The 24,509-nt window shown below is 35.2% G+C and overlaps 1 protein-coding gene across 2 annotated transcripts; it reads right to left on the reverse strand.

Annotated features, from left to right (window-relative positions):
- On the reverse strand, positions 1-23,781 carry LOC136037393 (arylalkylamine N-acetyltransferase-like 2). 2 transcript variants are annotated; one of them, XM_065720138.1, is made up of 4 exons: positions 23,509-23,781; positions 19,133-19,335; positions 5,574-5,701; positions 1-278 (listed from the first exon to the last, which is right to left on the reverse strand). In XM_065720138.1, the coding sequence occupies exons 1-4, from the start codon at positions 23,673-23,675 to the stop codon at positions 60-62; spliced, it is 717 nt and encodes a 238-aa protein (XP_065576210.1). In that variant the 5' UTR covers positions 23,676-23,781; the 3' UTR covers positions 1-59. The 2 variants fall into 2 exon arrangements, with proteins under 2 accessions (XP_065576210.1, XP_065576211.1); XM_065720139.1 differs by having other exon boundaries at positions 19,133-19,278; positions 23,509-23,778.
- Positions 23,782-24,509: the final 728 nt, after the last annotated feature.

Below are 24,509 nucleotides of genomic sequence, written 5' to 3' on the forward strand. Positions count from 1 at the left end.
TACATGTTAGAGAATTTACTAGAAAAATGGTATAAATCCCAGAGGTCATATTTGATATATTACAATAATTTTTTTCCATATAGTTTTCCTATATGCCCCTCCACTGCATTGGGAAATGCTTTAACGCCATCTATAGTGTAATCACTTATACTTAATTCTTTAAGTATGTCAAAATTTAGCTTCTCAAACATACTTATTGTGATTGGGTTTGTCGCAATAACGGTGACAGCACAGAATCCTCTTTCTTTTGCTAGCTCCATAGCTTTAAGCACTAGCTCCTGGAAAATAAAATATATGTTAAGACAATGGCATATCAATAAAAAGGGGAAGTACAGGAGAGTCCTCCCTAAACGTCTTTTATTTACTGTAAATTATTTATCAATCCACCAAAAAGAAAAGAAAAACAAAACATTAAATATAAAAAATCTCCTCAAGGTTTTATTGCCGTAAAAATTATGGCCCGTTTTATTCGTTGAAAAACCTATAGTAGAATCAGAGAAAAATCCCTAAACACAACATTTGAGATTCTCTTGATCCAGAATTCCTCCATCCTTCCCCTGCAATACCTAGAGGTTTCACCTTTATCCCCAGGTCATCGGTAACCCATTGTATATATTCTATTTAATAAATTAATTAATTATTAATTATAAATTAATTATAATTAATTAAAATAATTAATTAATTATAAATAAATTAATAAATTATCTATCCACCAAAAAGAAAAGAAAAACAAAACATTAAATATAAAAAACCTCCTCAAGGTTTTATTGCCGTAAAAATTATGGCCCGTTTTATTCGTTGAAAAACCTATAGTAGAATCAGAGAAAAATCCCTAAACACAACATTTGAGATTCTCTTGATCCAGAATTCCTTCATCCCTCCCCTGCAATACCTAGAGGTTTCACTTTTATCCCCAGGTCATCGACAACCCATTGTATATATTCTATTTCGATGACATGGACACCTGCAGTCTTTTGATTTACCACTACCTTTTCCCCCTGATAAAATTTTTGATCAATTTGGCTACCACTTCTGACAATCTGAGAATTTTAATAACTTCCTTCAATATATTGTGAATAATTTGAAAACTCAGACGCGCACAATGTTTTTTAATTTGCTGTCGCATCCATGACATTTCCAGAGTGCACCCTAAAAAAGTCTAAGGATCTTTGCTTAGCAAATGATCCCCATGAGTTCCCAGCTAATCAGAGCATCAACACAAAAATCTCCTCCTTTCCTATTACTACAACCACTACTACTACTACCACTAACAACTCACCACAATAACAAGCCGCCTGAGACCAAAACAGTTACGTACGCTCCTTCTAAACACCAATCTATTCAAAGCCTCTTTATTTATATTTATTTATTTATATTTTTATTTATTAATTTATTTATATCTATTTATATTCTTCCAGTAAATTCCCATTTCATTTAAATATTTCTTTATGACATCCTCCCAACCCAAACGAGAACGACCTGCTTTCCATTTAGTTCTTGACGGCAGGCCGAAAAGGAAAATCTTCGGCAATCTGTCATTCTTCATCCACAGAACGTGCCCTAGCCGTCTTAATCTTTCTTTCATTATAGCCATAGAAAGCGTTTGAAATACGGTTAGTCAGGTGGACACCCAAAACAATGCGTAGGCAATTTCTCTCGAAAAATATGTAGCAAATCTTCATTCGCTTTTCAGAGTGACCATGCTTATTTGACTATATATGACTAATATTGTCACTATAGCTTCCAATATTCTAATCTTGGTTTACAGAATTATCTTTCTATTCTTCGAAACTTTTATTTAACTGTGAAGAAACACCCTGAGCCTCTTTTAATATTTTCACTGCTCCTACCGTCTTTACTAGTAATACTACAAAGGTAAGTGAAGCTGCCCACATGATCAATATTTTCGTTACCCAGCGTCATCTTTTCATGTTCACTTATTCCTAGCCTCAGTGACTTAGTTTCTTGACATTAATTTTCAGACCTATTCTAGCACCTTGACCTTCCAAAAAGCTCATTCATTTTGCTCACGCTTTCATCTAGGATGCTTAAATCATCAGCATCAACTAAGTCCAGGAGAGTTTTTCCTCCCCATTTTATTAGGTGGTCTCCCTGACCTTTCCTGTACTCCTTAAGACCAAGTCCATCAGAATTATCCACATAAAGGAGATAGAACACAACACTACTTAACTCCTGAATTAATTCAAAACCAGCTGCTAAACTCATTTCCTACCTTAACCGCAGCAGTGTTATTCTCTACATAGCACTAATGGCTTTGATGTATTTGTCTGGTACACCATACAAGGATAACACCTTTGCTAAAGCTCTTCTATCATCAGAATCGAACGCTTACCCATTATCTATAAAACTGAGGACCAAACGTGTTTAAAAACTCAGACAATTTTCAATTATTAACCTAAGAGTGATTTTTGGTGACACATCCTATTTCGTTTCTTAAACTGCACTGTTCTTCTATTAAAACTTTGTCTAAAGCATCTCTCAGTCTAAAAAGTATCATATTACTATGTAATTTTCTTCCCACAGCGACCACACTAATGTCTCGGAAATTACCAAACTCATTCTAATCACCTTTCTTCAACAGTGGTATAATTAAGATTCTCCTAAACTCGCTATTTACTTCCTCTTTATCAAAAATCTTATTAATAATCTTCAGTAACTTATATATAACCTCAGGGCCACCATATTTAAGAATTTCCTTTACCACACCATCAACACCTAGAGCCTTACTGTTTTTAATCTTTTTGTACCGTTGCTAATTTTTCCTCACAAAACAAATCTTCCCTCAGGTCCAAGGTATCAAAAACACCTACAGTCTCAAAATTTAGCATTAATCCCTCGCTCTTTACGCTAAAGCTTTTAATTGTTTTAAAAAGCAGAATTGTGGCAAAGAGTCAAACTTTAGCGTAAAGAGCGAGGGATTGCGGAGGGAACAATCCATTTCATATACGGAGTAATTTCTGTTCGTTTTAAGTTTTAATGTCGCTCCTTACTTTCAGTTAAAAAAACCTAGTTTTTTTTATGTAATTTCTGAACGTTTTTGAATTAATGCATGTTTGATTTTGACTCTCCACACGTAAACTATTCAAACGAAATTTGCATATTAATTCCTTTTTTGGCTAAATGGCTTTCTCTTAGTTTTGATCATACGATTTTGAGAAATATGGGATGGGGAAGGAGGCCTAGTTGCCATGCAATTTTTCGGTTACATAAAAAGGCAAATATTAATTTTAATTTTAACGAATTTTTTTATTAGCAAAAAATATACGTAACTTTTGAATTAACTTACGTAACAAACTTTTATATTCTTTAATTATTATTATGTATATGAGGGGGTTTGTACCCTCGTTTATACCTCGTTCTTTACACTAAATCGTAAGTTTTGTCCCAATTCTTTAAGAATGACCCCTGAATCAGAAAGGCCGTAGAATAAATAGTTGAAATTACTAAAAATACTTTAGCATAAAGAGCGAGGTATTTATCTCCTCCTAAATACCTCGCTCTTTATGCTAAAGTATTTTTAGAACCCCTCATATGCGTAATAATCTCTGTTCGTTTGCCTTCTTTTAGAAAATAGGAGGAAACACCCTCTCAAAGCTATAGGATCTTAACGAAAATTACACCATCAGATTCAGCGTATCATAAAATCCTATTATAGAAGTTTCAAGCTCCTATCTACAAAATGTGGAATTTGTATTTTTTGCCAGAAGGTAGATCACGGATGCGAGTTTATTTGTTGTTTTGTTTTTTCTTTTCCCCAGGGGTCATCGTATCGACCAAGTGGTCCTAGAATGTCGCAAGAGCACTCATTCTAACAGAAATGAAAAGTTCTAGTGCCCTTTTTAAGTGACCAGAAAATTAGAGGGCACCTAGGCCCCCTCCCACGCTCATTTTTTCTCCAAAGTCAACAGATCAAAATCTTGAGATAGTCATTTTGTTTCCGCATAGTCAAAAACTATAATAACTATGTCTTTGGGAATGACTTACTCCCCCACAGTCCCAGGGAGAGGGGCTGCAAGTTACAAACTTCGATCAATGTTTACATATAATAATGGCTATTGGGAGGTGTACAGACGTTTCCATGGGGATTTTTTGATTGTTGGAGGGGTTGAGCGTAAACGCTAAAGCATTTACGATAAAGCTTTTAATTGTTTTAAAAAGCAGAATTGTGGCAAAGAGTCAAAATTTAGCATAAAGAGCGAGGGATTGCGGAGAGGACAACCCATTTCATATACGGAGTAATTTCTGTTCGTTTTAAGTTTTAATGTCTCTCCTTACTTTCAGTTAAAAAAAACTGTTTTTTTTTATGTAATCAAACAGTTCGTGGTAACGAACTGTAGTAAGGAGCGACCCGGCTCAATAGTAAACGAAACTCTAAAAAAGGGAATTTTGATGCTAAAAGATACCTAAAAAGAATTGAATTTTTATGCTGATTCTAGATATATAAGTTTCATCAAATTTAATCTTTGTCATCAAAAGTTACGAGCCTGAGAAAATTTGCCTTAATTTGGAAAATAGGGGGAAACACCCCCTAAAAGTCATAGAATCTTAACGAAATCACACCATCATGTTCAGCCTATAAGAGAACCCTATAGCGAAAATTCCAAGCTCCTATCTAAAAAATGTGGAATTTCGTATTTTTTTGTCAGAAGACACATCACGGGTGCGTGTTTATTTGTTCGTTTTTTTTGTTTTTTTTTTCCCAGGGGTCACAACTGAGTCAAAAGTCTTTTTATGTCTCAAACTTGTTTTGAACTTACAGCCGTGAGTCCTGCTGCCAAGAGAATTTAGCTTACAAAGATTTACTTCAGGGCCCCCCCCCCAATCATTAGCACCTAAAAAGGGAAAAGTTCTCGATGGACTGAAAACATATATCCTTAAGTTGTTGGGCTAGGGGAACCCGTCAATATGGAAAATTAAAAACCAATCTTTTTCCTAAAAAGTGAGCTTTTTACGCAAGAATGGTGACATTGGCATTGCCAATTATCATTGGCATCATCATGCCAATTATCATTGGCATAGCCTATCAGATATTATGGTTTAATTTCTAATGTGAGGGAACTATAAGGCCTTAGCCATAGCTATTGTATATATTAATATTGATAAGCGTTTTCCACAAAACAAATTTTTCGAAAAAAAATAAAGAGTTACATTAAACCAAAACCAAGCAAAACTTAAGTCAAATAATGTTTCAGTCGTCTTGTACTTTCCCCAGAGGGTTTGCTGTCATGCGATCTTCAGGGGCATAGCTATGGAACCTTTTATCAATGTTTTAAAAAATGGCTACCTCAAGATTTTGACCAGCTGTCTTTGGGAAAAAGTTGCCATAGTGAGGACATTTCGATTCTCAAAATAAGTGCTAGAACTTCCGATTTCTGATCGAATGAGCCCCTTCCTCGGTTTCTGTGACAACTCATTCCAAACGAAATGCCTTGGTAAAAAAATAATGCACAGGGCGTTTGCTCTTTACTTTGGCTACATTATCGTGCTGCTGATAGCGCTGTGAGCTCCCCCCCCCCAAAAAAAAACATGTCAAACACCCAAAAAACTATTACCTTTGCAATTCCTTGACGCGTATGAGTGTGTTTAACGACAAGAAATGTAAACTCGATAATTTCTTCAACACCGTACTTCTCAAAAAGGTCAAAATTCTTTAAATCTTCTAGGTATGAGGATATGCTCCCTAAAACAATCAATAAAATATAAAACTTAAATATCACAGACACCATAATACATTAGGATGTTCAAAAGCACGCGATATGAGTAATACAATTAATTATACCGCATTTTATTTCATCTAGAAGGATATTGACTTTTCCTTTTTTGTATAAATTTTCTCCATTGTGTTGCTGATTAATCAAGTAAAATAAAGGTTGTTTCATAGGAAAGTAAAGAATAATACCCATGTTAAAAACTAAGAGCAGCAGAAATAACCGTATATAAAAGGGGCTGTCCCCTCCTCAACGTCCTGCTCTTTACACTTTTTGCTGTTTCATAAAGTAGCGTTGTGAGGAGTAGTCAAACTTTTGCGCAAAGAGGGGGGCGTTGAAGAGGAGATATCTTCTTTCATATACGGAATAATTTCTTTTCGTCTTAAGTTTTAATGTCACTTCTTAATTTCAGTTAACAAAAACAATTTTTTTATATTTACTCCAACAGCAAGAGACGAGAACTTTCAGATAAAGTATCGAAGGTGAGAAAAATCTTTCGGAACTCGTAGACGATGACAATTCTCGAAAAAAAATACAAAAATAACACAGAATATACGAACAACATGCAAAATAATACAGATAAACCTGATTTGTAATTGGCTGGAAGAATCTTAAGAAAATATCAAATATTAAGTATTTGACACATGGTATCTTATTTTGCTTTAGTAAAATGCAGTTTAAGGTTAAAATAGTTTTTAGTACCTCAAATCTAACTTTTTATCTGCTGCAACCACTACCATTATCAGTTAGAAAGCAGAAATTTCAGAAAAATAGTCGGAGATGTGAAAATCCTTTTACCTCAGAGACTAACTCATGGTCTTCAACATCAGTCCCAACTTCTTTGATGATTCGATGTATACAATGACACTAAATAAAACCCCTAAGCCACTTCGAGAACTCAAAAGAGTCATTTCCGGACGACAGTCTTTACATTAAGAAATTCACCCTTAACCTCAAAACTCAAGCTTTTTAGGTTTAGGGTGGATAAAAAAAAAAACCTCAACTGGAGTGGAAGACTTTTCGGATTCGGAGTCAGCATATTCTTTTTATTCAGTTAGTTAAGAATCACTTGTATAGCAATTTGTTTGAAGTCAAACACATTTCTACTAGAACAGGACACTATACGCAGCTAGATCTTTGCGTGTAATATAAATAAAAGCACTCTTAATTTTCCTTGTATCTTACTTAAAAGTATCTTGTATTGATACTGTCAGTCTTCATTGAACAAAAACATAATCGACAAGGTTGGCTGCTTTTCCAGCGTTTGACTACTAAATTAAAATGAATCATCGCTTCAAAAATAAAGACAGCATATCTTGCTACAGACGAAGAGAACAATCAACCCGACAATCGAACAATTGAGGAGAATATAGACGAGGAATCCCAAAACAACTAGAAATTAGAGTGAACACTGTAGTAAAACTTAAAAAAAACAGGAATTTCCACAAAGAGAACCAGGACTAGTACCAACTAAAAAATCGAAGCATCATTTGCATTTTACTGAAAACACTATTTATTTTCAGCAGTTTGTTTTTATTTGTTACAGCATAAACCAAACCACAACGAAAAAAAAATTCACAATGCTAATAAAGGTTTATAAGGAATTGTGGAGCTACCCTCCCTCCTCTTTACCGACGAATCCTATAAACAGCTAGAGAGTCATTTGGTCTAATGAAAACTATATGTATTTTGAACAAGGAGGTTCTACATGACAAAACACCGACAAAAAGAACAAAAATAAATAAACAAAGAATTACAATAGTAATTAAAATTTTTAAAAAGAACTCCTGATGATCTGAGCAATTTTGAATTTTTAATGTTAAAATTATACAACAACGAAAATTTCTAAATATTTTCTGTTCAAAAGTGACACTATAGTATTATTTCCTGTTTTATTGTTGTTATTGATGTTTTGGAAAATAAAAACCGCACAGCTTGAAACAAAATTGTTTAAATCTCAATTAAAACGTTATTACATTTTAAACGTAATAAAGTTTCTTTTTAACGTTAAACGTTAACGTTAAATGTGAATTATTATTTAACGTTCATTCTACTTGAGTTTTGTTTAATATAGCTCCTTACTATTCCTCAAAAAATCTTTTTAGTAAATTTCTGTTTGTTTTTAATTGAAATTTTTTTTTGAAAAAAAAAAATGTTTGAAAGTTTTCTTTTCAGTTTTCTGCTTAAGAATTAAGATTTGCCATAAAATTGTGTATTTGCTTAAAATTTGGCAACAAATTTTAATAATAGCTTTCTCATTAAATTTTGGGCAGATGGAGAGGGGGGGGGGGCATTACAGAAATAAATAGATTGAAAATAACTTTTGGCCTTTAGGGCCTGAAACTATCCTGACTCCCCTGTTGTTACAACCTTAAATAGAGACGAATGTTGATTGATCAGTTTTTTACAGGAATCTTGTTATGTTGTGTTCTGTTTTAACTACTTGCATGCTTAAAAAAAATGGATTTTGAGCGTTGTTATTAAAATCTACTGTTTAAAGGCCAAAAATAGAACACCAAGAATCAAATCAACAAGATTTTTTTCCTGAATGAGCTCTTGATATTTTCCTGAATGGGCTCTGATATTTTAGTTAAGGTGTTAGTGCCTGCATTTTGTTGCAAGCTTTGATATCAGGCTCCGATTTTTGATCAAAATATTAGGCTCTGATATTTTAGTTGAGGTGTTTTTTGTTGCAGGTTCTGATATCAGCCTCTGGTATTTGGTCAAAATATCAGGCTCTGATATTTTAGTTAAGGTGTTATTGCCTGGATTTTGTTGCAAGCTCTGATATCAGGCTCTGATTTTTGATCAATATATCAGGCTCTGATATTTTAGTTGAGGTGTTTTTTGTCGCAGGCTCTGATATCAGGCTCTGATATATGGTCAAAATATCAGGCTCTGATATTTTAGTTGAGATGTTTATTGCCTGCATTTTTTTGCGGCTAAGAAATTTATTTGTCATTAGCAGTATGGACTGTCTTTATACTTGACACGATCATTTGTTTTAATCTCTGTTCGTTTTGGTTTAATTTGTTCATTGATTGTAATTAATTAACAGAAAAAAACTTCAGAAAAATATGTTTTTAAAGATGGGTAAGGAGCCATTTTAAACTTAAGACTAGCAGAGATAAAATTCTGTAATAATTCAAACTCAAAACGACCAAAAATTACTATTAAAGAACAAATGAAACCCATAACGATTAGAAATCAAACAGTTTGTGGTAACGAACTGTAGTACGGAGCGACCCGGCTTAATAGTAACCAAAACCCTAAAAGATAGAATTTTGATACCAATAGTTACATCAAAAGGAATGCATTTAAATGCTGATTTTAAATATATAAGTTTCATTAAGTTTAGTCTTACCCATCAAAAGTTAGGAGCCTGAGAAAATTTCCCTTATTTTAGAAAATAGGGGGAATCGCCCTCTAAAAGTCCTACAATCTTAACGAAAATAATAGCATCAGATTCAGCATATCAGAAAACCTATTTGTAGAAGTTTCAAGCTCCAATCTACAAAATGTGGAATTTCGCTTTTTTTGCCAGAAGACAGATCACGGATGCGTGTTTATTATTATTTTTTTTTCCCAGGGGTGATCGTATCGACAGAGTAGTCTTAGAATGTTGTGAGAGGGTTCATTCTAACGGAAATTATAAGTTCTAGTGCCCTTTTTAAGTGGCCAAAAAATTGGAGGGTACCCAGGCCCCCTCCCACGCTCATTTTTCCCAAAAGTCAGCAGATAAAAATTCTAAGATAGCCATTCTATTCACCGTAGTCGAAAAACCTAACAACTATGTTTAGGGACGACTTACTCCCCCGCAGTCCCCGTGGGAGGGGCTGCAAGTTGCAAACTTTGACCTGTGTTTACATATAGTAATTACTAGAAAATTGACAGACGTTTTCAGGGGGATTTTTTTTGGGGGGGGGAGAGTTGTGGTTACGTGGGAAGATGTTTCCATGGAAAAACTTCTCATGGGGGAAGATAATTTTAATCAAGGGGGCGCCTCATTTTCTAGCATTATTTGAAAAAATAATGAAAAAATAAACATAAAAAGTTTTTCAAAATAAAGTAAGGAGCCGCATTAAAACTTAAAACGAACAAAAATTATTACGCATATGAAGGGTTTACCTCCTCGTTATAACTCACTCATTACGCTAAAGTATTTTTGGTAATTTCAACTATTTATTCTACGGCCTTTGTGATTCAGAGGTCATTCTTAAGGAACTGGGACAAAATCTAAGCTCTAGTGTAAAGAGCGAGGTATCAACGAAGGTTAAACCCCCTCATATACGCAATAAAAACATATGTGAAATTGTTAGTTACGTATATTTTTTACCAATGAAAACGTTTGTAAAAAGTTATAAAGTTCTAGTTGCTTTTTTAAGTGATCAAAAACTTGGAGGGCAGCTAGGTCTCCTCCTTCGCTCCTTTTTCTCAATATCCTCCGATTAATTACAATTAATTAATATGCGAATTCTGTTTTAATTGTTCATGTAAGGAAGCCAAGATCAAAACATGCATTAATTTAAAAACGTCCAGAAATTAAATGAAAAAAAACAAGTTTTTTAAATGAAAGAAAGGAGCAACATTAAAGCTAAAAACGAACAGAAATTACTCCGTATATGAAAGGGGCTTTTCCTTCTCAAGGCCCCACTCTTTACGCTAAAGATTCTTACTGTTTTAAAAATAGAGTTAAGAGAAAGAGTCAAACTTTAGCGTAAAGAGTGAGGCGTTGAGGAGGAAAAGCCCCTTTCATATACGGACTAGTTTCTGTTCATTTTAAGTTTTAATGTTGCTCCTTACTTTCATTAAAAAAAAACTTGTTATTTTATTTAATTTTATATAAAGAATCACAGTAAACATAGAGATAGCAGTTGGAATTAAATTGAATGAAAAGTCAAACTTGGAAAGAACAAATACAAAATGTAAAACTGTAGCGTTACCTATAGTAAAAGCCATAAGGCTTCAATGATTATTGCTATTATTTTTTCCCCGTTGGCATATCATTTGGAAAGGGTGGTCTAGTAAAACTTCGGAGGGAATTCATTCAATTAGGAATTGGAAATTTTAGTGTCCTTTTTATGAGTCAAAAGTGATTGGAGGGCAACAAAACCCCTCCCGTGCCCGAGTGCATTCGATAGAAATTTTGAGATAACCATTTTGTTATGAATAGTTCAAAAATAAGATATACAAAACTTTGGGGTTGAAACAATGCCACCGAGCCCTGAGTTAATTTTCTAAGTTATGGCCTGGGGGCATATAAGGTTTTTAAGGATAGGGTGGTCATAAAGCCTCAGAGGGGGTTATTGGATTTGAAATCGGAAGTTATAGTGCTCTTCTCAAGAGTTGAAAGTGATCGAAGGGGAATCAGCCCTTACCCCTTCCCAAGATCTTTTTCCCCAAATACTTCCGATCAAAATTTTGAGATAGCCATTTGGTTCAAAATAGTTCAAAGATGAGATAACAAAACTCAAGGATCGTCAAAACACCCAAGAGCCAGATAGGGAGAGTCGTAAGCTATGCTAAAGATGCATACAATGTTTCTTTAGAAAAGGTGGTCGTATAAACTTCTGCGGTAAGAGTCAAAGGTAATCGGATGGCCACTACCCCCCACACCTCCTTTCCCTAAATGCATCCAATCCAATTTGAGGGAGTATTTTTGTTAAAAATTGACCAAAGATCATATAACAAAACTTTGGGGTTGACACATCCCCCAGAGCGCACGTGCAAATGTTTTAAACTATTACCTGGGGGCATGTAAGGATTTTAAGGAAAAGGGTCGCCATGTAAACTTAAGAGGGTCCTTATTTGATTAGAAAGTCAAAGTTCTGGCTCCATCTAAAGAATCAAAAGTAATAGGAAGGCCACAAACCTAACCACGCCCTTTTTAAAACATAACCATTTTGTTGAAAATGGTCCACGTATTATACAACAAAGCATGTAGGGTTGAAACAACCCCTTAAAGCCAAGGGTGGAGGGTTATAAGCTATTCTCCGGGGTTACATAACGTTTTATTAAAGGGAATGGTCTTATAGACTCTGGAGGTGGCTTATTTGTTTGAAGTTCCTTTCCCCTTTGAAGAGTCAAAATCTATCGAAGGGCATCTATCCCCACAAACTCTGTCCACAATGCCTTATTTTCCTCAAATAAATCCAATCAAAAATCTGAGATGACTTTTGTTCAGAATAGTCCAATAAATGTGAACTCACATAAATGTGAGTCCAATGATCAAATAACAAAAATTTGAAGTCACCCCCCCCCCAGAGCCGGAAAGAGTAAGTTTTAAGTTATGTCCAGGTGGCATATGAGGTTTCGGTGGAACCGTATAAGCTTTAGAAGGGCTCTAATGATTCGAAATTGAAAGTTCTAGTTCCTTATTTAGGATTCATTCCATATAAATCTTAAAGCTTTAGTTTCATGAAGTTGAAAGTTCTAGGTTAATTTTCAAGAGTCTAAAGGAACCAGAGAGCAACTAAACTCCCTTTCCTTTCCCTTTTATCCCAAAAAGTATCTGATCAAATTTTTAAGATAGCCATTTTGTTTGAAATAGACCAAATAAAAAAACTCCAAAGTTGATATTGCCTCTTAGACATCAGGGACAAGCATTGTAAGTTATGTCTCGAGGCATATAAGGTTTCTACGGAAAGGGCGGTCGTGTAAGCTTTGGAAAGTGCTGATTTGATTAGAAATTGAGAGTTGTAGTTCCATTTTAAACGTCGAAAGTGATCGGAGGGCAACTAGTCCCCCTCTCGCATTCCTTTTCCCCCCAAATGAATTCAGTCGAAACTTGAAGATATTCATTTTATTCATGTATCATATAAAAATGCCTATGGGGTTGATAGAGCCCCCCATAGCCCCTTGGTCAAGGGTTATAATTTAGTCCCCAGGGGTATATAAGGTCTTATTGAAAGAAATAGTCTTTTAAACTTTAGAGGAGACTCATTTAATTGGAAACTGAAAGTTCAGGCTCCCTGTTTTAAGAGCCAAAAGTGATCAGAGGCCAACAGGCCCCCACGCCCTGTTTTCCCCAAATTTATGTGATCGACAATTTGAGGTAGCCATTATGCTGTATTTAGTCCAGATATTGTATAACAATACCTTCGGGATTGATACAACCCCAAGAGCCCTGGAGCAAGGGTTGTAAGTTATGCCCCGGGGGGGTGTAAGTTTCTTATGGGAAAGCTGGCCGTATAAAGTTTGGAGGGGGCTCATATGATGGAAAATTGGAAGCCTTATTCGCCTTTTAAACATCCGGATGTTATCGGAGGGCAAGCAGCTCCCCCTCGCCGTACTTTCTCTAAATGAATCCGATATAGCTTTTGTGATAGTCATTTTTTTAAATAGTCCAATGTGTCCGTATCATATAACAATGCTTCAGGGTTGACACAATTCCCAGAGCCCGGGAAAAAGCCACCAGAGCCCGGGAAAAAATTTAAGCCTCAGGAGCATATCCAATTCTTATGGAAGTGGTGGTCGTATAAGCTATGTAGGAAACTTACTTGATTGAAAATTGATAGTTCTAGCTCCTTTGAAGAGTTAGAATTCAACAGAAAGCAGCTATCCCCTCCATGGACGGCCTCTTTTCTCCCAATGCAACGAATCAAAATTTTGATACGGCCATTTTTTAAAAATAGTCCAACTGTCAAATAACTGTGATTCCGGGTTTGGACTACCCTCCCCCTTCCGGCCTTCAGAGCAAGTCATATAAATCAAAGTTGTTATCCACCGTTAACATATACAGCTTTTACGGAAGGCGTGAATGTATAAACATAGAGGAGGCACATCCGATTTGATCGAAATTTCTTTCGCTCTTTTTAAGAGTCAAAAGCGATCAGAGAGTAGCCAACCTCACCTTCCCCTCTTGCGTGCAACCTCCTCCAATACATCTGATTAAAATATTGAAATCTTGAAAGCCCTGCTCTTTACGCTAAAGTTTGACTCTTTCTCTTAACTCTACCTCTTAAAGTAAGAAACTTTAGCGTAAAGAGCGGGGCGTTGAGGAGATATATACTAAGTAATTTCTGTTTGTTTTAAGTTTTAATGCCGCTCCTTACTTTCCGTTAAAAAAACTTCTTTTTTTTTTTTATTTAATTTCTGTACGTTTTTGAATCAATGCATGTTTTGATTATGGCTCTCCGCAAATGAATAATTAAAATTAATTTTATATACTTTTTTTTGGCTAAATGGCTTTCTCATAGTTTTGATCGAATGATTTTGAAAAAAAAGGTTCAGGGAAGGAGGCCTTGTTACCCTCCGATTTTTTGGTTACTTAAACTTTCAATTTATTTACGAATTTTTTTATTAGTAAAAGATATACCTAACTTATAAATTGGCTTACGTAACGAATTTTTGTATTCCATATTTTTATTACATATATGAAGGGGTTCACCCCCTCGTCAGTACCTCGCTCTTTACACTAAAGCTTAAATTTTGTCCCAATCCATTAAGAATGACCCCTGAATTACAAAAGCCGTCGAATAAATAGTTGAAATTACTAAAAATACTTTAGCGTAAAGAGCAAGGTGTTAAGAGGAGGTGAGCCCCTCATATGCGTAATAATTTTTGTTATTCTTAAGTTTTAATGTTGCTCCTTACTTCCAGTTGAAAAAACTCTTTCATATTTATTTTTTCATTGTTTTTTTTAATAATGCTAGAAAATCCTGCGCTCCCTTCATGGAAGTTTTATCCCCACATGAACAATTCCACGATGTAAAGTTCCCCCGAAATATACCCCTCTTCTCAGCCCCTTCCCCCAACCAAAAAAATTCCCCTGAAAACGTCTGTACATTTCCCAATAACCATTACTATATGTAAGCACTGGTCAAAGTTTGTAACTCGTAGGTCCTCCCACGGGGACTTTGGGGGAGTAATTCGTTCCCAAAGACATAGTTATAAGGGTTTTCAAACACTCTGAATAAAATAGCTATTTCAGAACTTTGATCCGTTGACTTTGGGAAAATAATTAGCGTGGGAGGGGGCCGAGGTACCCTCCAATTTTTTAATCACTCAACAAGGGCACTAAAACTTTTCATTTTCATTAGAATGAGCCCTCTTGCAACATTTTAGGACCACTAGGGTGATCCCAATAGGGAAAAAAAAAAAAAAAAAAAAACTTAACAAACCAATAAACACGCATCCGTGGCGAAAAATACAAAGTTCTACATTTTTGCAGAAAGGAGCTTGAAACTTCTACAATAGCGTTCTTTGATACGCTGAATCTGATGGTGTGATTTTGGTTAAGATTCTATGACTTTTAGGGGTGTTCCCCTATTTTCTAAAATAAGGCAAATTTTCTCAGGCTTGTAACTTTTGATGGGTAAGACTAAACTTGATGAAACTCGTATATTTAAAATCAGCATTAAAATGCAATTCTTTTGATGTTGCTATTGGCCTCAAAATATCCATTTTTATCCATTTTATGACACTTTGTATTAACCAAGTGACATATAGCAATCGCAAATTCTGTCGGTCTGTCGGTCCCGATTTTGCTACTTTAGGCACTTCCAGGTAAGCCAGGACGATGAAATTCGGCAGGCGTATCAGGGACCAGACCAATTAAATTAGAAATAGTCTTTTTCCTGATTTGACCATCTGGGGGAGAGTGGGGGGGCCGTTAATTCGGAAAAAATAGAAAAATTGAAGTATTTTTAACTTACGAACGGGTGATCGGATCTCAATGAAATTTTATATTTAGAAGGATATTGTGTCTCAGAGCTCTTATTTTAAATCCCGAACAGATCTGGTGACACGGGGGGGGGAGTTGGGAGGGGGAAACCTAAAACTTGGAAGACACTTAGAGTGGAGAGATCGGGATGAAACTTGGCGGGAAAAATAAGCACAAGTTTTAGATACATGATTGCATAACCGGAACGTATCTGCTCTCTTTGGGGTAGGTGGGAGGGGGGATAGATTCTGAAAAATTAGAAAAAATTAGGTATTTTTAACTACGAACAGGTGATCGGATCTCAATGAAATTTGATATTTAGAAGAATGTCGTGTCTCAAAACTCTTAGTTCAAATCTCGACCGGATCTGGTGACATTGGGGAGGGGGGAGAGAGTTGGGAGGGGGAAACCTAAAATCATGGAATACACTTAGAGTGGAGGGATCGGAATGAAACTTGGTGGGAAAAATTGGCACAAGTCCTAGATACATGATTGACATAACCGGAATGGATCCGCTCTCTTTGGGGTAGCTGGGGGGGGGAGTTAATTCTGAAAAATTAGAAAAAATGAGGTATTTTTAAATTACGAACGGGTGATCGAATCCGAATGAAATTTGATGTTTAGAGGGATATCGTGTCTTAGAGCTCTTATTTTAAATCCCGACCGGATCTGGGGACATTGGGGGTGGGGAGCTGGAAGGGTGAAACCTAAAATCTTGGAAAACACTTAGAGTGGAGGAATCGGGATGAAAATTGGTGGGAAAAATAAGCACAAGTCCTAGAAACATGATTGACATAACTGGAACGGATCTGCTCTCTTTGGGTTATTTGGTGGGGGGGGGGTTAATTCTGAAAAATTAGAAAAAATGAGGTATTTTTAACTTACGAACGGGTGATCGGATCTCAATGAAATCTGATATTTAGAAGGATATTGTGTCTCAGAGCTCTTACCTTAAATCCCGGACCGATCTGGTGACATTTAGGGGGGAGTTGGGAGGGGGAAACCTAAAACTTGGAAAACACTTAGAGTGGAGGGATCGGGATGAAACTTGGTTGGAAAAATAAGCACAAGTCCTAGACACGTGATTGACATAACAGGAACGGATTCGCTCTCTTTGGGGTACTTGGGAGGGGAGTTAATTCTGAAAAATTAGAAAAAATGAGGTATTTTTAACTTATAAACGGGTGATCGGACCTCAATGAAATTTGATATTTAGAAGGATATCGTGTCTCAAAGCTCTTATTTTTAGTCCTGACCGGGTCTGGTGACATTGGGAGGAGTTTGGAGTGGGGGAACCTAAAATCATGGAAAACGGTTAGATTGGAGGGATCGGGATGAAACTTGGTGGGAAAAATAAGCAGTCTTAGATAATAAGTCTTAGATACGTGATTTACATATTTGGAACGGATCTGCTCTATATGGGAGGGGGGAGTTAATTCTGAAAAATTAGAAAAAATGACGTATTTTTAACTTTCGAAGGAGTGATCGGATCTTAAAGAAACTTCATATTTAGAAGTGACTCAAATCTCTTATTTTAAATTTCAACCGGATCCAACGTAATTGGAGGGGGGGGGGCAGTTGAGGGGAACCGGAAATCTTAGAAAATACGTCAAGCGGGGATATCAGGACGAAACTGGATGGGAAGAATAAAAACCTGTCTAAGACACGTAACTGACATAACCGGACTGGATCTGCTGTCTTTGTTGGAGTTGGGGGGGGGAGGATTTTGAAAATTGAGGTATTTGTAACTTGCGAAATGGTGACCAGACCTTTATGAAATTTAATATTTGGAAGGATATTGTGTCTCAGAGCTCTTATTTTAAATCCCGAACAGATCTGGTGACATAGGGGGGAGTTGGGAGGGGGAAACCTAAAACTTGGAAGACACTTAGAGCGAAGGGATCGGGATGAAACTTGGTGGGAAAAATAAGCACAAGTCTTAGATACATGATTGACATAACTGAAACGTATCTATTCTCTTTTATGGTAGTTGGGAGGGGGGTTTTTGAAAAATTCTGAAAAATTAGAAAATAAGGTATTTTTAACTTACAAACGGGTGATCGGATCTCAATGAAATTTGATATCTAGAAGGATATCGTGTCTCGAAGCTCTTATTTTAAGTCTTGGCCGGACCTGGTGACATTGGGGAGAGTTTGGAGTGGGGGTACCTAAAATCATGGAAAACGGTTAGATTGGAGGGATCGGGATGAAACTTGGTGGGAAAAATAAGCAGAAGTCTTAGATACGTGATTTACATAATTGGAACGGATCCGCTCTATTGGGGGGGGGGGTTAACTCTGAAAAATTGGAAAAAATGACGTATTTTTAACTTTTGAAGGAGTGACCGGAACTTTAAGAAACTTCATATTTAGAAGTGACACAGATCTTTTATTTTAAATATCAACCGGATCCAGCGTAATTTGGGGGGGGGGCAGTTGAGGAGAACTGGAAATCTTAGAAAATACTTCAAGCGGTGGTATCAGGACGAAACTGGATGGGAAGAATAAAAACCTGTCTAAGACACGTGACTGACATAGTCGGACCGGATCTGCTGTCTTTGGTGGAGTTGGGGGGGGGGGAGAATTTTGAAAATTGAGGTATTTGTAACTTACGAAAGGGTGAACAGATCTTAATGAAATTTGATATTTAGAAGGGTCTTGTGCTTTAAAGCTTTAATTTTAAATTCTGACCAGATCCTGTTACTTTAGGGGGAGTTGGAGGGGGAAACCGGAATTCTTGGAAAACGTGAAAATTGGGGTATTTTTATTTTACGAATAGGCGATCGGATCTTAATGAAATTTGATAATTAGAAGGAATCCATGTCTCAGAGCTCTTATTTCAAATCCCGACCAGATCTTTTTACATTGGAGGAAGTTGGAGGGGGAAATCCTGGAAAACACTTGGAGTGGAGGAATCGGGATGAAGCTTGATGGATAGAAGAAGCAAATGTTCTTGATACGTCATTGACAGAACCGTACTGGATTCACTCTCTTTGGTGGAGTTTGGGGGAAGGGGTTCAGTGATTTGGCGAGTTTGGTGCTTCTGGACGTGCTAAGACGACGATAAAGGGTAGGCCTGTCAGGGAGCTGCACAAATTGACTTGATAAAGTCGTTCTCCCGGATTCGACCATCTGGGGGGCTAAAGGGAGAGGAAAAATTAGAAAAAATTAGGGATTTATAACATACGAGTGGGTGATTGGATCTTATTGAATTTTTATATTTAGAAGGACATCGTGACTCAGAGCTCTTATTTTAAGTCCTGATCGGCATTAAGCCTCTTATTTTCCTTTTAAATCAATCTAGTGATTCATAGAATTTTGCTAGAGCTCATACCATATGATCTTTCGGCTCTTAGCTCTTCTTGCCTCGCCACAAGTGCCCTATGAGCTCTTAGCTCTTGTTTAGAGTTTTGGTTACTATTGAGCAGGGTCACTATTTACTACAGTTTGACTATAATAAACTACATTAAACGGAATTAAACTAAGGAAATGTTTTAGTAAACGATATTTTAATACATTTTTAGTAAATGTTTTAATAAACTACAAAAATTTCGGTGAATTTCGCAAGTTGAATTACTGAATTTTCGTTTTACAGCGTTGGTAATTTTGACCAGGTAACGTAAGTTACCCTATAATAAAGTCGTGTAGTAGGTTAAACAATAAACTATATATGCGACTACACTAAACTACGTTAAACGGTAATAAACTACAGGAATGTAAATGAAATAGTCTTAAATTACCTTCTATATTTGATTCCTTTTTGCACCCCTTCCTTAAAATTTTGCATGTTCTGAGTCCAATAATTTCGTTCGTAGCTGCATCTTTAGCAAGTATTGATAGCTGACTTTCATGTAGTGGAGTTAACCACTTCCTCATGATCTCACTTCTAAAAGATGTAAATTGATGGAAAACCGCCAATGATGTAAATGAACCAAAGATAAAACTAAAAGATGCAAGTTTATGCAAACCAAAATATTGTGAAGTGATTTTCAAGGTTTTATCCCTCCCTCCTAAAATAAATTATGGATGATAAAAGATAAAAAAAAGGAAGAAAAGGTTTAAGGAAGGAAATTAGAGAAAAAAAAAAAATAGGTACTTGTTGATGATTAGGAACACACACGAGAATTTAGTTCTGCAAGAACTGACGAAAACCGGTTTAGCTATTTGTATTCAGAGACAATTAGATTAGAATCGGTGTAAAAACTACGTTATAGATATATTTTAATTAAATATTTAATTTATATAATAAGTATATTGGTTAGGTTACGTAATGTAAGGTATTTAATATAATACGTTCTGGGCGGCCTGCTTTCCATAATTCTTTGTCGTAGTTTCCATAATTTCGATTCTAAAGTATTATATTTTCATGATATTTAGTATATTTCACTGGGATTAACCATAATTCACTTCTTGGGTGTGTTCTGAATAATTAACAAGTACAAAAATTGGTTTTAAAAAATGCATTATTATAACGGTGGCAACAAAGTTTAGTTCTTATTTTCTGCATTTTAATAGTTGGCTTGTTTTTTTTTACGATTTTTTACTAGTTATTTCTTAATCTGGATAAGATGATGTTATGCCACTCAGGGAAAGGAGAATATGTTTGGGAAGGGTTATAATCGGGAGTGGTCCTTACAGCTGTTTGATGTGTGGAGAGAGGGAGACAAAATTTTTTAATTTTCTTGATTTCCTGATTTTCTTGAAGGGTTAAGAGATTTTAGAAATAAATTTTTTTGAGTTAAGGAGGGAAAATGCTTGTGGGTGGGAAAACTGCTGGGGAATGGGTATTGAATTGAATTTATTTATGAACCGGTATTAACACAATAACAAATGAAGTATAAAAAAAGAGAAAGACAGAAATGATAAATAAAACAAAATTAAAATTCATACTATATGGATACAATCACAATAATTACCCAAGTAATTACAAAAACGCAATACACATAACAATTAAAAAAAGAGAAATGTTTACTGTTTTAAAAGGGATGACCATAAATTTTCATTAATTCCCTTATTATAAGCTTCAATGCATCTACCGATAGCAGCATTAGGGTCTATAATACCGTATCTACTATTAGCTCAAGAATTAACTGCCCAAGATGGTAGGTAAATAATTTCTGAGACCACACTGGTAAATCATGACAAAACACAAAATCGCAAAGAAAAGAAGAGCGAGGACAATAAACAGCCGGTGACAAAATTGAAAATTATGCAAATATTTCGGTCAAAACCTCCGCTTGACCGTCCTCAGTGCAGAATAAACTGGTAAAATTACAATAGGGATTCGGACAAGGTGGTTCTAATAGTGTACTTCTTGTTTTAATCTAACTGGGTTATTCTGTTTCCTGGTATTTGAAATGATCGTCTCATACAAGGTTGCTAGCTACCGCTCTAACCCCAATATTCGTTCTATAGTTAGATAGGTCAAATCTGTTGCAGTTTGATCATAGATTTTGGTAGAGGAGGATCCAATCATATTTTATCATATTTTAGTTTTGAGTTTTGTTTTAAGTTTTATATATATATATATATATATATATATATATATATATATATATATATATATATATATATATATATATATATATATATATATATATATGTATATTTTATCAGTTTATTCTGCCCTGAGGACGGTCAAGAGGAGGTCTTGACCGTAGTAATTGCATAATTTTTAATTTTTTCACTGCCTGTTTATTGTCCTCGTTCTTCTTTTCTTTGCGATTTTTGTTTTGTCAAGGGGGTAGGCCAAAGAGATATTTAGCACACCGGCAATAAACTTGTTTGCAATAAAAAGGTGTAAGGTGCAAAACATTTGGAAACGCATATGAGTTATACAATTTAGCTATTAACCGGCGATTAAAAAGAAGTTTAATAGATACTATGTTCCTGTAGGCGCTGGACGTCCGACGCTAAAAATGGCGGATAAGGAGCTCTCTAGTTGTTTTAAGAGAGTTACAGATTGTGAGGCCAAGATATCGTATTTCGGGTTAGGAACAACTAATACACAATCAAGATCAACTATATATCCTTTGAGAACTGGGCCCAATTTGGATAGTACGACTTCTGACTTTTAATCATTGAACCCAAGATTAATCATTGAGTATTCTTGACTCAGAGTAAACATTTTGTTTTTTGTCAAACGGTTGTACCGTTTCGCTTGGGTGGAAGACATTTTATGCATAAGCAATAACAGGTTGGGACTAGATATTAAGTATTAAGATACTGGGGTGGTTTATTCTTGTCAGCATGACCCTCTGGGGCGGTGTTCTAAAATGATTAATGTTTATATTCATGTTTTTAATTTTTAGATATTTGTTTAATCATTTGATTGATTTTTTCAATATTATTTTTTCCTGCTATTTTCTTTCAGGTTTTGTGCCCATCGCCCTTTGGGTTTTTCCCTATATATTATGCCCTAATATACGTTATTAATAAAATGCTAATATTCCTTAGACATAAGAATTAATAGAACGAGTTAACTTTTTTCCTGATTTTTTTCTTGGTTATTTCGAAGGATAATTATGTTGTTAGAAAGACCCTCTCAGAATTTATTTGGGATTAATTTTAAGCAGTTGGAGATCCAGAGGACCCTTGGCACTTCGTATTGAATAGGTGATTTTAGAAACTTGATAGAAGACTAATCGGAAATTAGAGGTTTTCTAGTATCGCTTATAGGTGCTTAGAATGATTGGAGGGAAATCAACCCTTATCTCTTGTTTTTACTACTGAGGTAATCACCGTAAATTACCTCATAAAATCATGGAAAAAATCAGGAAAACAATCAGAAAAATCCTTTTTAACAACCCCTCACCCCCAAAAAAAATCCTCGATATGACCCTGATACCAAGTCTCGTAGTAGAACAATTCAGCGCCATGTGCAAGACAATTCGTTGATACATCTCTCGTATTAATTTTCAGTTTTGCTAGAAAATACAAATGAGTTAACAGGATATTTTACATGGAATAAGGAGTATTTTGCATGTACATATTTGACGAAGTTTATTTTACAATACTATTAAGACCAATGTCAGTACTTGTGCATACTAAAGCTTATCAAAACCACCAAAAAAGTTGATATTTTTTTAAACTAGATTTATTGTTACGTTCAAAGAAACACTAATAATCAACCTCCCAAAATTTTCTTCACTGTCACAGACCCATTCAAGCTCTTGTAAAAGTTGACACCATATCTTTTTTTACAGTAAAATATTTAGTTATAATAAATTTTATTATTTTGTATGAGGTATGATTTGAGGTAACATGGTAGTAATAAAGAATGTACTCTATGAGAGCACTTGGTCTCCATAAACAGCACCAACATTAGTACTCAAAAGAGACCTAGGTATGTATTTCCTTAAGTTGGAAAGAGCTTTCTAAGCAATACGAATTGGACTTAAAGTAATAACGCCGTAAGACAATAGCTTAGCTGGGGAAGATTGTGAAGAATTATTAAGTCTGAGGAAGAATAAACATTGACATTGATATTGATATTGAAAAGTTGCTTGATGGGGCGGGTTTCTCGTATTTATGGAATGATGTTACGGATCAATGAGATGACATAACTTGTCTGCTGGAAATCTTTAGAGTAAAGCTAGAATAGCCAAAATCCCAGAAGGAGTTTTGTGAACTAAATATTTCCAAGAGTTTAGTATCAAAGAGACAAGTTAATTCTAAATACAGATCGGGGGTTTACTTTAAGTTGAATATTCCGAGAACATTTATACAGATATGAATGCAGTTGAGAGCACCCTGTCTTCCAGTGGGGGAAAGCCACTTTTGAAAATTAGGAAAAGAACTTAAACAAAGAATAATTGCCCACTCAGCCATGTGGAGGACGATGAATTGGACACTTTTCCCTTAAGTGCCGTGAGCTATTTCAAATTAGGGTCAATTAGCAGGAGAAAATTTTGATGAAGTACTTCTTGGTATTCTTGCATCAACTACTCGACAAACGATTATTATGGTAGGAAATTTGGGGTTAAAGCAAATTATGCTACCAGTGTAGGCAATCTAAACTGAAATTGCGTTTCAATGGGTTAAAAAATAAAGAGAATGGTTGAGAAATAGTTCAGGTTGTTTTTGATAGGCTAAGGAATATTACTGATCGACTCACTCTTTTTCTTCGTCCGTTTTGAATTCGTTATTATGGCCAGCAGCCATCGAAAGCGGTTCACGGTCCATAAAATCATGTAAGAACAATCGCTTCATGTCCTCATAATGTTCAGGTTTTGCAATCTCGTATATAATTCCATTCTTTTCCTTTCTGTATTCTTGTGTCATATTAGCACTTAATGAATGCGTATGCTAAGAAAGAATGTAAATATAAAACACTATAAGTGTTTTCTGTCTCTGAGAATTCTTGCTCTACTACGATGGAAACTTGTTTTATGTTGCTGAAAAACACTTATCTTTTCTTTGGAAAAAGATAAATCTTGGCTCTTTTCTTTTATGATAAAGTACAACACCACTAAGCCCTACTTTTTCTTCATAGATTTATTTGGAAAAAGATAAACAATTTTTTTAGGAAATTCATTATGCAAGCAGGTAAATAATGTAATGAACTCAACCTTAGAATGAACGATGTCTTAGAATACCATTAACACTAGAAAAGGCCGTATCCAGGGGATATAGGAGTTTTTAACCCCCCCTTCCCCAAAAAAATTTTCTAATAATAAAAAGTAACAAAAATTAATATAAAGAAAAATTTTAGTCGTTTTTTGAAATTTGTTTGCAAAAACTACCGAAAAAATCCCTTTGTAACCCCCGATTCCTCCTAAAAAAAACATCGACACAGCCCTGACACCAGTTAACACTATTTTAAGTAATTAATTTCTGTTCGTTTTAAGTTTTAATGTCGCTTTTTACTTTCAGTTAAAAAAAAACTTGTCTTTTTTATTTAATTTCTGAAGGTTTTTGAATTAATGCAAGTTTCGATTATGGCACGCCGCACATAAATTATTAAAATGAAATTTCCTTATTATTTTTTTTTGGCCAAATAACTTTCTCATAGTTTTAATTTGAAGACTTTGAAAAAAAGGAGCGGCGGAGGAGGCCTAGTTGCCCTCCAATTTTTTGATTACTTAAAAAGGCAACTAGAACTTTAATTTTTTACGA

This window comes from Artemia franciscana, chromosome 16, assembly GCF_032884065.1.
Source record: "Artemia franciscana chromosome 16, ASM3288406v1, whole genome shotgun sequence".
Classification (NCBI taxonomy): domain Eukaryota; kingdom Metazoa; phylum Arthropoda; class Branchiopoda; order Anostraca; family Artemiidae; genus Artemia; species Artemia franciscana.

Coding starts and splice junctions, on each gene's coding strand:
- LOC136037393 (XM_065720138.1), bottom strand. CDS start 23,675: ATGACACAAGAATACAGAAAGGAAAAGAATGGAATTATATACGAGATT. Junction 5,702..19,132: donor AAAGGAATCAAATATAGAAG/GTAATTTAAGAC, acceptor TGATTGTTTTAG/GGAGCATATCCTCATACCTA. Junction 279..5,573: donor CGCGTCAAGGAATTGCAAAG/GTAATAGTTTTT, acceptor TTTATTTTCCAG/GAGCTAGTGCTTAAAGCTAT.